This window comes from Chiloscyllium punctatum, chromosome 32 (assembly GCF_047496795.1).
Source record: "Chiloscyllium punctatum isolate Juve2018m chromosome 32, sChiPun1.3, whole genome shotgun sequence".
Taxonomy (NCBI): domain Eukaryota; kingdom Metazoa; phylum Chordata; class Chondrichthyes; order Orectolobiformes; family Hemiscylliidae; genus Chiloscyllium; species Chiloscyllium punctatum.
The window spans coordinates 30,559,482-30,572,283 of NC_092770.1; the positions used below are offsets into that span (position 1 = coordinate 30,559,482).

Sequence of the window (12,802 nt, forward strand, 5' to 3'; positions counted from 1 at the left end):
TTGGGGGGGGGGGAAAAAAAAAAAAAAAAAAAAAAAAAAAAAAAAAAAAACTTTGAATTGAGGTACCAGTGAATCTGGAAACAAAGTATGAGTCAACACATGACCAGGATTGGAATTAGGATAAGCTCTGAACGCAATCGCAGTGAGAAGACAGACAGGAAACAAGCATTTGGAGGTGGGGGAGGGAGCAAGGGAAAAATTGAGACATCAATCCAAAGCACAGAACAAGTTGGAAAGCAGTCAAGAGTTGACTTTTCAATGCACATTTACATACCTTATGAAAGGAAAGAAGTGTATTAACATATTTGGTGTGCACTTGAATGATGATGAATGTCACATCCACGGGAATGTTTGACAAGATGACAACAAATGTCTTGTTCTCAAATAATGTGATCTGTTGAAATCTTCCAAGTTTGAATTCAATGCGATCTGCATGAGAGGGAGGATTACAATACAGATACTCCAATTTTAACATTAGCTGCACAAAGATAAACGTACATCACAGACTTTGCCTCATAAATCATCTCACTATTTCAGGTTTTGCTTCACCACCTTTCAAAACAAAAAAGTGAAGAGTTGTAGTTGGACAGGAAACACTGAGCTCTGACAAAGAACAAGGAGGTAATTAATTAATCAGATTATCTGGTCTAATGGGGTATTTGAGGGGGGGGGGGGGGGCGGAAAGAACACCTGCAAAACAAAAAAAGGGAACAAACTCCATTTGATTAAAAAAAAAGGCAAAAAAAACAACAACAATCTCAAAAACCCATTAAAGTCTTTCATTTCCCTGATGAACAAGAGGCAAACAACTCCTGAAACACTTCTCTTCAGCAAACTTGAAGAAATTTGAGGATGGTCAACATCTTTAAGAGGAGATGACTGGATCATCCCATTGCAGTTTATGGAATAATAATTGATGGCCACGTTGCCTACATTACAGCAGGGCTGAAAACGTGTTGCTGGATGCTCCTGCAGCATCCAAGGAGCAGAAGAATAGACGTTTCAGGCATGAGCCCTTCTTCAGGAATCCTGAAACGTCGATTCTCCTGCTCCTTGGATGCTGCCTGACCTGCTGCGCTTTTCCAGCAACACATTTTCAGCTCTGATCTCCAGCATCTGCAGTCCTCACTTTCTCCTCGAACACATTACAGCAGGAGCTACACTGGGAAGCACTTTGAGATGTCCCAAGTTGTACAAGGCACTACACAAATGCAAAAAGCTTAGGTTTGAAAAAATGCCTCAATTTCTCATTTTGAAATCTCCCACCACCTCCTCCTTCACTGAATATTCTCTGGAGAGATTTGTAAGAAAGCATGCAATTAAAACTGAACTTGGTGGGGGTGGGGTTTGCCAACTTTATTGGACATATTCTTGGAAGGTTTAATGACGTGACCTTATAGCCTTGCCCTGCTGTATTGTGATACTGTCTTGCCAGACCCAAACTAGATGCTCATTAACAGGTTGTCTCAGACAGGAGAAAATGTTCCTTCCAGCAGCAGCTGTCTGCAGGGATAAGCCTGGCATGCACAGGGAGGGTGTTTATTTGCACAGGGCACCAGTTACTGGTATCTGCCAAGTGCAAGAGAAATACAAGTGGCAGCTGGGAGAACACAGCTCATCACTGCCTCAAGACGATGACAGTTTATTATAAGTGGAGGGAAAAAAAAAAGAAAGTTGAGCAAAATGGTACAATGTTAATATTCAGATGAAGGATTGCATAAGGCATAAGATTGAAGTTGTCATTTTCCTTGATCAAATTAGGAATCTCTTGAAAGCAAAATGATCACCTCCATTCAGCCAAAACTTGTACTTAAAACAATGGGCAAAATAAGCTTGAAATTCCTGATGACTGGCTTATGCCCAAAATGTTGACTCTCCTGCTCCTCAGATGCTGCATGACCTGCTTTGCTTTTTCAGCACCACACTGACTTCGCCAACATCTGCAGCTCTCACTTTCTACAAGTTGGTTTGTTTTTTCACTCCTGTGCTATATTTAAGTGATGTGGGCGCTGATGTTAACATCAGCCACAAGTGACTGTCAGCCAGCACCTGAACGTGAACACTTCAGAAACAGATAGCCCCTGCGTTCCCCAGTTCTAAATCGCTCCACCATCACTTGCCATCCCCTGCTATTATCCGAATCCGGAGATGGGGACCATTCAGCCTGTCGAACTTTGTCATACAATCATGACAGACTTCTGGCTTCAAACACCACTGTCCCACCTTTTCCTTGATACCACAGCCCCAGCTACCAGCCGGTCATGGCCTTATATTCAAAAGTGGAGATGCCACAAACTTCTTGACAAATTTCCAAGGTTCATAGCACTCTGAAGAAAATTCTGTCATGTCATCTGAAAAGAATGCAGACAAACATGACACTACATCAGGCTGTATCTGTAGCTGCGTACAGAGGGGTACAAAGTGAATATTTGAGGACTGGCATCATCTATGAGCAGAGATACCAGAGTCCAATACCAAATCTGAAGAGATGTCACATTGAATTCATAACATTAACTCTTCCTCAGTCTCTACACAAGCTGCTGGACCTGCTGAGTTGCTTCAGTGCTATTTTTATTTCAGCCCTTGGCTTTCGTAACATTGTAAGTCAAATCGGAACAGACAGATGTTAAAAACTAAAATGGGTTTAATAGGGTGAAGGGTGGGAGAGATAACTGACAAAGATAGGTAGGAAAGGGAGTTGTGAAAAAAGGACACAAAGCTATGAATAATGTTGATTCAGTGAGTGGGCAAAGAGCTGGCAAGTGGAGTATAACATGGGAAATTAGTTGTCCATGATAACTGGGATAATTTAAAAAACACTAAATGCTGAAAGATTGCAATGCTCAGATGGAAACACAGTAGGTGATATGCTCCTTCAAGCCTGTTCCACCATTCAATAGGATCACAGCTGATCATCCATCCCTCCCCAATTCCCACTTTCATGGAATCCCAGTATGGAAACAGGCCATTTGGCCCAAGTCCACATTGACCCTTCAAAAGGGTATCCCACCTCAACCCATTCCACCTACCCTATTACTCTACATTTACCCCTGACTAATGCACTAACCTACACATCCCTGAACACTATGGGCAATTTAGTATAACCAATTCACCTGACCCACACATTTTAGTAGTGTGGGAGGAAACCAGTGCAGGATGTGCCAACTCCACAGACAGCCAGCAGAGGCAGGAATCGAACCAGGGTCCACGGTGCTGTGGAGCAGCAGTGCCTTTTGTCCCCCATAACTTTCGGGGATTTTAGGCCAAGAACAATATCTAACTCCTTCTGGGGGCAGCTCTGTATGTTGGCCTGAACTGCTTTGAGACAGAATGCCAGCGGCTCCCCGCTCTCTGGGTGAAGACATTTCTCCTCAGCTCAAGCACAAGGACCTTGGTGTTCAAGTGTACAAAAAAGATGCAGCAAATAATTCAAAGTGAACAGAGTGTTGCCATTTACTGAGAAATTAATCCAAATACCTGCATTTTACACTCCTGGTGCAGTGGACTCAGTGGAGATTTCTCTGCTCCTCAGGAGAGGAACCAATGTGCTACTGTCAGAATAAATTAAGCTGATACGCCATAACATTGGTATTTCCACTGTACCAATTGTAAGTACACTTTGACCATTTATTTATCCAACTGCCTGGTTAAAAATGATGAAAGTCACCCAGTGCAGAGCAGGGAGGGCAGGTCAGGTCAGGGGACCTCCGCGTAGGTCTGCTCCTGGAACTGGCCAAACTGACCATAAACAGGTCTAGGTCACAGGCTGTGGAGGGGGTCATTATGGTCAACTGCCTGCCCCTCTTCCATGGTTACATTTGTGCCCAGGAGTCTCTGGAGGAGAAGGAGCACACTGTCCACCAATACCTCAGGTTTTCAGGGAGAGATGGGCAACGCAAGAGTGCTTTATTTCCCCCTCAGATTCTATTTTGATTTAATCCCCACACCACCCCCTCCACTTTTTGATCATTCAGCATTGCCCTCTGATGAGAAGGTCATTGCTTGTATCACTGGCCACCCAGGTGTGTCCTTTCTTCTTGATGGTGGAACATCAGTTAAGTTTTCTGCACTTGTTCTTCACTGGGTCCTACACCCACACAGACAACATAAGTACTGCTGCTTGGTAGTGTTGGGGTTAATTTAAAAGTAATAAAGGAAGTTAGAATCTGTTCAGTTTAGGGGATTGACTCTGAGCCAGTGTTACTGGAGGGAAAAAAAAAGGACAATATCTTGTTCATAACTGGAATACACAAGTTTGAGTTCATGCAACATTCCTTCATGGCTGCCATCCAGTGGCTCTAACCATGAAGTGAGAGAGACTGGTTATGTCCCACATCAACTCATCTCCCAGTCTGCCTCCATCCCCTACTAACACAGGTCCACAGTGGATGCCACATCCCTAGCCCTGCATTAATCCCTGGAACATCTGGACAACAAGGACACCTACTCAGACTCCTGCTCATTGACTACAGCTCTGCCTTGACCACCATTATCTCCTCCAGACTGCTCTGAAAACTCTGACCTAGGTCTTGGCTCCACCCCCTACCACTGGATCCTTCCCTTTCTGACCCACAGACTGCAAATTAGAGAAGGTGGTAACTGCATCTCCAGCACAATAACACTCAAAACTGGAGCCTGCCCCTTCCCAAGGGAGTGGCCTCAGCCCCCTACTGTACTCCCATGGTTCTGTTGCCAAATTCCAAATGAACACCATCTGCAAGTTTCGTGGTGACACCAGCATGATAGGACAGATACGTAACAATGAGTTAGAATACAGAAGGCAGATAGGAGGGCTTGGTGGTGTGATGTAATGACAAATCTCTGAACATCAGAAAAACTAAAACTGATCATTGACTTTAGAAAGAAAAAAGGAAAGAACACACCCTCACCTACATCAGAGTGGAAGTTGTGGGGGGTAAGAGCAAGTTCCTCAGTGATGATAACTACCTGTCCTGGGGTGTCCCACATAGATGTGACGGTCAAGAGGCACAACATCACCTCTTCCTCAGGCAGCTCAGAACATTTAGCATGTCATCAACTTCTACAGATATATCATTGAAACCATGTGTAAAAGACCTGGTCTGGCAACTGCTCTGCCCAAGACCATAAAGAAAACTACAAAAGTGATGTGCACAGTGCCAGACTTCACAGAAATTTATCTTCCATCCATAGACTTCATTTACATGGCTCACGGCCATGGAAAAAGGCTGCTCACATAGACCTATCGCACCCCAGGAATGATCTCCTACAACCTCTAATCAGGTAGTAGATACAGAAGCCTGAACACATGTACCTGCAGGTTCAGGAACAGCTTCTTCCCAGCTGTTAGACTGATAAATGGACTTTAACTTAAAATAACATTGACCTGCTAGTGTTGATCTTGTTTTGTGCACATCCTGTGCAGCCATAACCTTGTGTCTCACTGTTTAAGCGCCCCAAGATCTGTGGGCCCTAGTTTGCTATGATCTGTCCGTGCAGCTCGCAAAACAAAAACTTTTCACTTGCTTTAGGTACACACAGGCAAAAGTTTTTCTTAAAAAAAAAAGATGGTAGCATGGTTTGCCATGCCAATGGACTAGTAATCTATTGGCCCAGGTTAATACTTGGGACATCTGTTTAAAATCTGAGGGCAGCTGGTAAGATTTATTTTTCTATTCCAGGTATGTTTAAAATCAGTGTGATCTTTTTGTACAACCTGCTTCAGTGGTGTCTTTTAGTGATGGAAATATGCCATTCTCACCTACATGTGACTCCAGACCCACAGCAGCATCCTCTGAAGTGGCTGAGGAAGGCATTCAATTCCAGGGCAATTAGGGGTGGTGCTGCCCAGTGACACCCACATCCATGACAGTTTAACAAAAAGATGAACCTGCAGATTTAATTAATTAAGTTTCTTTCTACCCTGATTCACAGCAATTACTGGGATATTTTTATATCTTCTGTAGTGAAAACAAGAACATTTGTTCCTTACATTTATCTTTTTCTACTAACACCCATTTTCACTTCTATGGACAAACACAGTTTAATGTTTTTCCTTTTAAAAGGCATTTAAAGGAATGCTCGCTATCTGCTTTTATAACTTCAGCTGAGTTCATCCGAAGTGACATTACTCAGTTAAAATTGGTGAGTCACTCTCTATTGGTTTTTGTAATCAGACCAGACTTGCAGCTCACCTTTTCACATACCAATTAAAGGCAAAACAACAAAGTACCAATGCCTGCAGCGTTGCGATTTTAGGTTAATGCTTTCCTACATTTAAACAGCCAAATTACTCAATCATTGGGTGGGTTGGGACACACACACACACACACACACACACTTTTGAACATCAGAATCTGAAAAGGCAGTTTTCACAAAAATTACAGCAGCAAATGCCCAGCTACAGACAAAGTCAAAGTCCGAGCAGAAAATCAGCCTCGAGAGATACTTCCAAACAAAAAAAACAACTGGTGATTAAATTTACATGTGATCAGATTTCACTACATCTAACATGATTTGGATGATGAAGTGCACACCCTGAGCTCAGGAACGTGGAATGAAGTGTATAACCTAGAGCAAAATTGGAAGCCAAAATATCACAAGTTGTATCACGCCATGTCATGTGAAGTTGGTGAAACAGAACAAGTTGCCATATAGAGCACAGTGGGTGCAATGCAGTTTTAGATTTGCAGTAAAATGTAACAGAGAAAAAAAAATGAACCTCCCAGCTGGCTCCAGTGGTCAACGGGTCATTCGACTGCAAAGCTCACTTCATCCTCCACTACAATAGTGTCATACAGTCATGGATGACCAATAGCAATCCACACTCCGAGTCGAAGGCAGTGGGTAGCTGTTCAACTTTCAAAATCTTTACTGACCTTCAGTCTAGAGCTGAGGGGTTTTGTGCATGGGTGGGGAGTTCATGAACAGCACAGTCAGGTGGGCAAAGTGGGGGAAAAAGTCACAGTCCTACTGGACCATACAGCAGCTCAGGGATGGTTTAACCTGAGGGTCACCATGCCTCAGGCAAGAGGGGAAGAGGTTGAGAAGGAAAGTCCTTAGTGGTAACCTCAGTAGCCAGTGTGGGAACTGAACCCACTGTTGTAAGCCAGCCAGCCAAGTGAGTCAGTACATCATATTTAGTTAATGCTGATTTTAGTCTATCAGACAGTAAAACAGACTTTATGTTTGTGTGAAATCTTACATAATTCCTTCACAAAAGACACTGCAGAATTTGTGAAGTTGTCAGTGATTGTAATAATTTTACAGGATAAACAGGTCTGGTGTTATGTCCCAACTAGTCTCTTGCTTCTCATCCCTTAGCATATCCTTTTCCCTGGTGTTCATCCAACATCCTCTTAACATGGCTCCATTTTATTCACCTCAATGATTCCACGTGATGAGTATCACATTCTCACTAAATGTCCAGATGAAGAACTTCCTGCTGGAGTTTATTGATGACAACTTTCTATTGATGACTCCAAGTTCAGGTCTCCCTTGACATCTTCAATGCTTCAACACAACAAACCCTTTCTCAACTCAAAGATCTCAAGCTCTTCAGTCTTCTCTTTGGAGAGAGAAATCCCTAGTCTTTCCTGACAGGCTCAAAAAAGTTCATATCTGCCTCCAGAGCAAAAAGTAAATTTTACAAAAAAAAAAAGAGTAGGGCAAAAAGTTCTAATGGTCTAGATTTTGTTTGAGATGTTGGGGAGGGGTTAGGCACTGTCAGTAGAGTCTAGAATGGAGTGGTGCTGGAAAAGCACAGCAGGTCAAGCAGCATCTGAGGAGCAGGGAAAAAAAGACATTTCAGGCAAAAAGCCTTTCATCAGGAAGGGTTACTATCAGTAACCCTTCTGTCCACCTTTGCTAAATGTTGTGTGCGCACACACCACCCTGAATAACCTTATAACCAACTGCACAGTTACAGCAATCACAATTCTTAGACATGTTTTGCTATGACTCAGTTGCAGAAACAAGTGCTTAATTCCAAAATTTGCAGATGGCAAATGGAGGTAAATAGTGAACAACAACAGGCTGGCGGAACAGGCAGACATTGGGAGAGGAAAATGTGAAAGCAGTAAAGTGTAAAGTGGTAACATTATGGAATTAAGGGTTAATTGTAACATAGCAGCAGGGTCTGCAGCTACTAAAGACTCAGGCAGTGCATTAGAGATAGTCACAATTTACAACATAGCTATGAGGGAAGCTATCACCTTCAGGCTGACAATACCCTAAAATCTGAAATTCATGCAATTCTAAAGATAAATTGGCCCTTAAAAGCCAGTGACCACCATCTCTGTGCAATCCTTTTTAAAATACATCTAATTTAAGAAAAATTGGTTTCACACCTTTGCGGCAGGTGGGACTTGAAACCAAGACTTCTATGCCAGCGTAAGGTCACTACCACTGCTCCTAGAGCACCCCTGAGCAATCTGGTCACCAGCCTCAATATATCTCATGAGAATTAGTATCAAACCCAAATTTGACACTTACCAAGCTTGGGATGTTACACTGAAGTGCTATATAAATCAAATTAGCATTGCTTATTTTGCCAATCAACTGAAATTCAATATTAGGGAGGAGGCAATAGCCTATTGATATTTTCACTGGGCCATTAATCCAAAGATCCAGGTAACGCTCTGGGACCTTGGTTCAAATCCAGGCATGGCAGATGGTAGAATTTGAGTTTAACAAAAATCTGGAGTAAATAATCTAATTATGACAATGAATCCATTGTTGACTCAAAAAAAAAAAGACACCTAGTTCACTCCTGCCCTTTCGGCAAGGAAACTGCCATCTTTACCCGATTCTGGATTAGTGGTACTGGAAGAGCACAGCAGTTCAGGCAGCAGGTCTGGCCTACATGTGACTCCAGACCCACAGCAATGGGGTTGGCTTTCAACAGCCCTATAGGAGATAGGCAATAAATGATGGCCACATCCAGTGTATGAATTAAGGAAAAACCTCAAAATGAGTGACACTAAGTAGAGATTTTGATTCACCCCTCCTCCCCCAACCTTACTCCTGAAATCTGTTCAGTGTACACACCAGAGTTCCAGCAATATCTCCCAGATCTGTTATATTTTCCAAAGTTCATGATCAAAAAAACATAGAACAAGCATCTGCTTTTGACAAGCTGTTGGTCTTTACCAGCGACTCAAACCAGAACCCAACATCCAGAGAGAGACACTGCTTGTGGTATTACTGGCTTCCAAATGTAAAAAGGAAAGAGGAAAATTACATTGTTTACAAGCAGGGATACCTCACTGCAATTTTTAAAATGCATTCACAGATGTTGTAGCTAATAGAGGCCATTCCTAATTGCCCAGGAGGGCAGTTAAGAGGCAACCACATTGCCATCCTTACCTGGTCTGGCCTACATGTGACTCCAGACCCACAGCAATTTCCTTCCCTAAAAAGGAGTGAACTAAATGGAGATTCTTGACAATCAGCAATTGTCTATTGGAATTAAAAAAAAGCAACTGGATTGGAGTCTAATTCCACTGTCTGTCATGGTGGGATTTGAACACAGGAACATTACCTGGATTGCTGGATTAACAGTCCAGCAATACCACCACTCTACCATCGCCTCCTCTATTTTGGAAGCCTTTGGTGATACCTGGGTATTGTGTTGAAGTTCTGGTCTCCTGGATGTTCTGGTGATGGAGGGCTTGCACCAAGGGTTTAATCAGGATTTCTGAAGAAGGGCTCATGCCTGAAACATTGATTCTCCTGCTCCTTGGATGCTGCCTGACTTGCTGCGCTTTTCCAGCAATACATTCAGTTTTATCAGGATTGAAGTAAGAGAGATTGGATAGGACTAGATTCACTGGAGAATGAGGATGGAGCTCAGAAACCTTAAAAGAAAAATCAGCTGCACAGGATCAATGCAGGAAGATTATTCCCAATGACCTGGGAACCCAGAACCAGAGGTCACCGTTTAACAATACAGGACTGAGGTGGGGAGAAAGTTTGTTTTTGGGGGTGCTGTGGAATTTTCTGACAGAAGAAAGTGGCCAAGACATTGAGTGTTTAAGAAGGAGTCAAAGATAGTTCTTAAGGCTAAAGAGATCAAAGGCACAGGAAGAAAGCAGGAATGGGGATTGAGTTGGATGATCATTCATAATTGTATTGATGGGCAGAACAGGCTTGAGGGCTGAATGGCCTACTCCTATTTTCTAGGGTAGGAGATTGTATTGTTCAAACAGGTAGTAGAAGCATATTTAGCAGTAGTTTTAAACAGAAGAAAAAAAAACACCAAGATGTATAGAACCTGCATGTCCTCAAAATACTGCACATTAGCCCTGAGCATACACTGGGCAGAAACAGTAGGCCAGCTGATCTGTGCCACTTTATGATTTGAAGAGGATTACAAACAGCATGGTTTTTGCTATCTCAATTGAAGAACGCATTCAATAATGCAGAGTCCCCTCAATGTACTAAGTCACTGGCTACCAGCTGACCAGAGTCTGCTACCAAGTTAGTCAGTTTTACAGCAGACTGTGGTGGTACAGCAATCATGTCCCTACCACAGCACCTGAAGCCCCAGGTTCAAGTCCCACTTGTTCCACAGGGGTGTCAACATCCCTGGCCAGGTTTGTTAGAAAGTATCTCAGTTTTACACATGCTCATGACACCCATTTGTAACAAATGAATACTTCAACCCAGATAAGCCAAGACTCAAACTGAACCAAAGTTGCTAATCTAGTTTCATAGAAATTCTTTTCACGAAATAAACTAATAAGAAACAAGTTGAAGCTACTGAAACACATTCAGGATTGGGTCATCATAAAAGGCTTTGAAATAGTCAAGGAACACTTAATAAAGACTATAGCAGTGTCAGCATCTGTAACTAATTCTATTGAAAAGTTCCAGAAAGCAGGACCTTCAGGGAAAGGAAAATCTGTTTCCTTTCTCATTCTGCTCTAGAGAATTTCAGCCCCCAGATCAATAGTCACTTCACCTGTAAACTGCTTTGCCCCTCGGGACAATTAGGGATGGACAACAAAAAAAAAAAGCTGCTGGCAACACAAGATTAAGTGAATTCAGTCCATACTTCCTTCGCATTGTCTAGTCCTGTTAGATTTGTCTCTGTGTCTATGAAATCTCGACTCGTTCTTCTAGACTCCAGTGAATATGGTCCTAACTGATCCAGGCTCTCTTCACACAATTAATCCTTCTAAAAAGGCCACTCAGCCCCTCAAGCTGGCTCTGCCATTGATGATTGCAGCTGATTAATCCACAGTCCCTCCTACCCCAATCACCTATAACAGCTTTGCTTAACAACCTTTGCTCCAAAAATGGAGTTCTGCCTAAAGACATTCACGCACTCTGCTCCAACCAGCTTTAAAAGGAGGGAGAATCCAGAGAGAAAAAACGTTCTTTTAAACTGGTGGCTTTAAAAAAAAAATTGTGGTGTACCTTATTTCTAGATTCTCATGAGGGGGAAGCATCCTTCTCACATGTACATGTCAAGACCCCTCAGCACATCAAGTGATCAATAATCCTCAAAATCAGAAACTTATGAAGTTTCCCAAGGCCAGAAAGACAAGTTAGGTGCAGGAACTCTTTAGCACTCCACAGATATTTCAGCTGGGGAGTCTGCCTGCAATATTTCACCACTGACGTGACCGACATACATACACAGCACAGGTCGAGTGTGGTGCTGTAAAAGCACAGCAGATTAGGCTGTTTGAGGAGCAGAAGAATCTATGTTTTGGGCATAAACCTTTGAAGTGCCCATTCCTGAGGAAGGGATTATGCCCGAAATGTTGATTATTCTCCTGCTCCTCGGATGCTGCCTGGTCTGCTGTGCTTTTACAGCACCACACTCTCCACTGAGCTCCAGCATCTGCAGTCCTCGCTGTCTCCTATACACAGAAGTTACATCTTCAATTCTAGTCTCCTTTCTCCCCACTTCCCAGTTGGTACATTGATAAATCTGATTATCTGCACTTGATAGTGATTCTAGCTAGGTTAATAACTATGGTAATGAGTCTGGGAGGCTATTCAGCCCATCTTGAGTACTTTTGTGTCCTTCTCCCACAACCCTACTAATCTAGTCTTTTGGAGATTATTTCTTTCTAATTCCTTAATTAAACCTGCCTCCGCCGCATACAATTGTAAACTCAAACCACTCACTTTTAAGAGCTTTTCCATGTCATCCTTGCTTTTTGTAGCAATCACTTTGCAATCAGTACCTTCTGGTTCAGCTTTCCTTCAAAATTCTGTCTAGACCCATCACTATTGAGTACCTCAATAAAACCTCATTTCAACCCTCTCCATCAAGGCTAGCAGACCATCCCTCAAATCTATTCCCCTCCCTGACGTTCCAAGGAATGATTCTTGTGAACCTTTTCTGCACCTTCAGAATCAAACAATCCCAACAGTGTGGAAGCAGGCCATTTGGTCCATCGGATCTCACTCCATCTCCCTATCCTATCCCCACAACCCTGCATCTCCCATGGCTAATCCATCTAGTTTAGAAATCCTCTGGACTCTACAGAGCAACTTAGCAGGGTCAATCAACCCTAACCTGTACATCTTTGGACGGTGGGAGGAAACTGGAGCACATCGAAAAAACCTACACAGATCCAGGGAGAATGGTGTGTCTGTGTGGAGTTTGTACAAAGGGTTGAATCAAACCTGGGTTCCTGGTGGTGGCAGCAGTGCTAACCATTGAGCCAACATGTGAACGTATGAAGATGACATCCTTGTTAAACAAAAAAAAAGACTGATCAGCAAAACACCAGCTGACCCAAAGCCCTTTTAAAAAAAAACAAACAGACGACATCTTACTTCTGTTGAAGCTGCTTAGAATCCA

General features: G+C 42.8%; 1 protein-coding gene across 3 annotated transcripts in view; it reads right to left on the minus strand.

Moving 5' to 3' along the window:
• Window positions 1–12,802, minus strand: part of tm7sf3 (transmembrane 7 superfamily member 3) — a 50,164-nt gene that overhangs the window by 35,267 nt on the left and 2,095 nt on the right. For all 3 annotated transcript variants that reach the window (XM_072551982.1, XM_072551983.1, XM_072551981.1), the window contains exon 2: window positions 275–429. In XM_072551982.1, coding sequence (XP_072408083.1) covers window positions 275–429 — 155 coding nt within the window. The remainder of the gene's footprint in view (window positions 1–274; window positions 430–12,802) is intronic.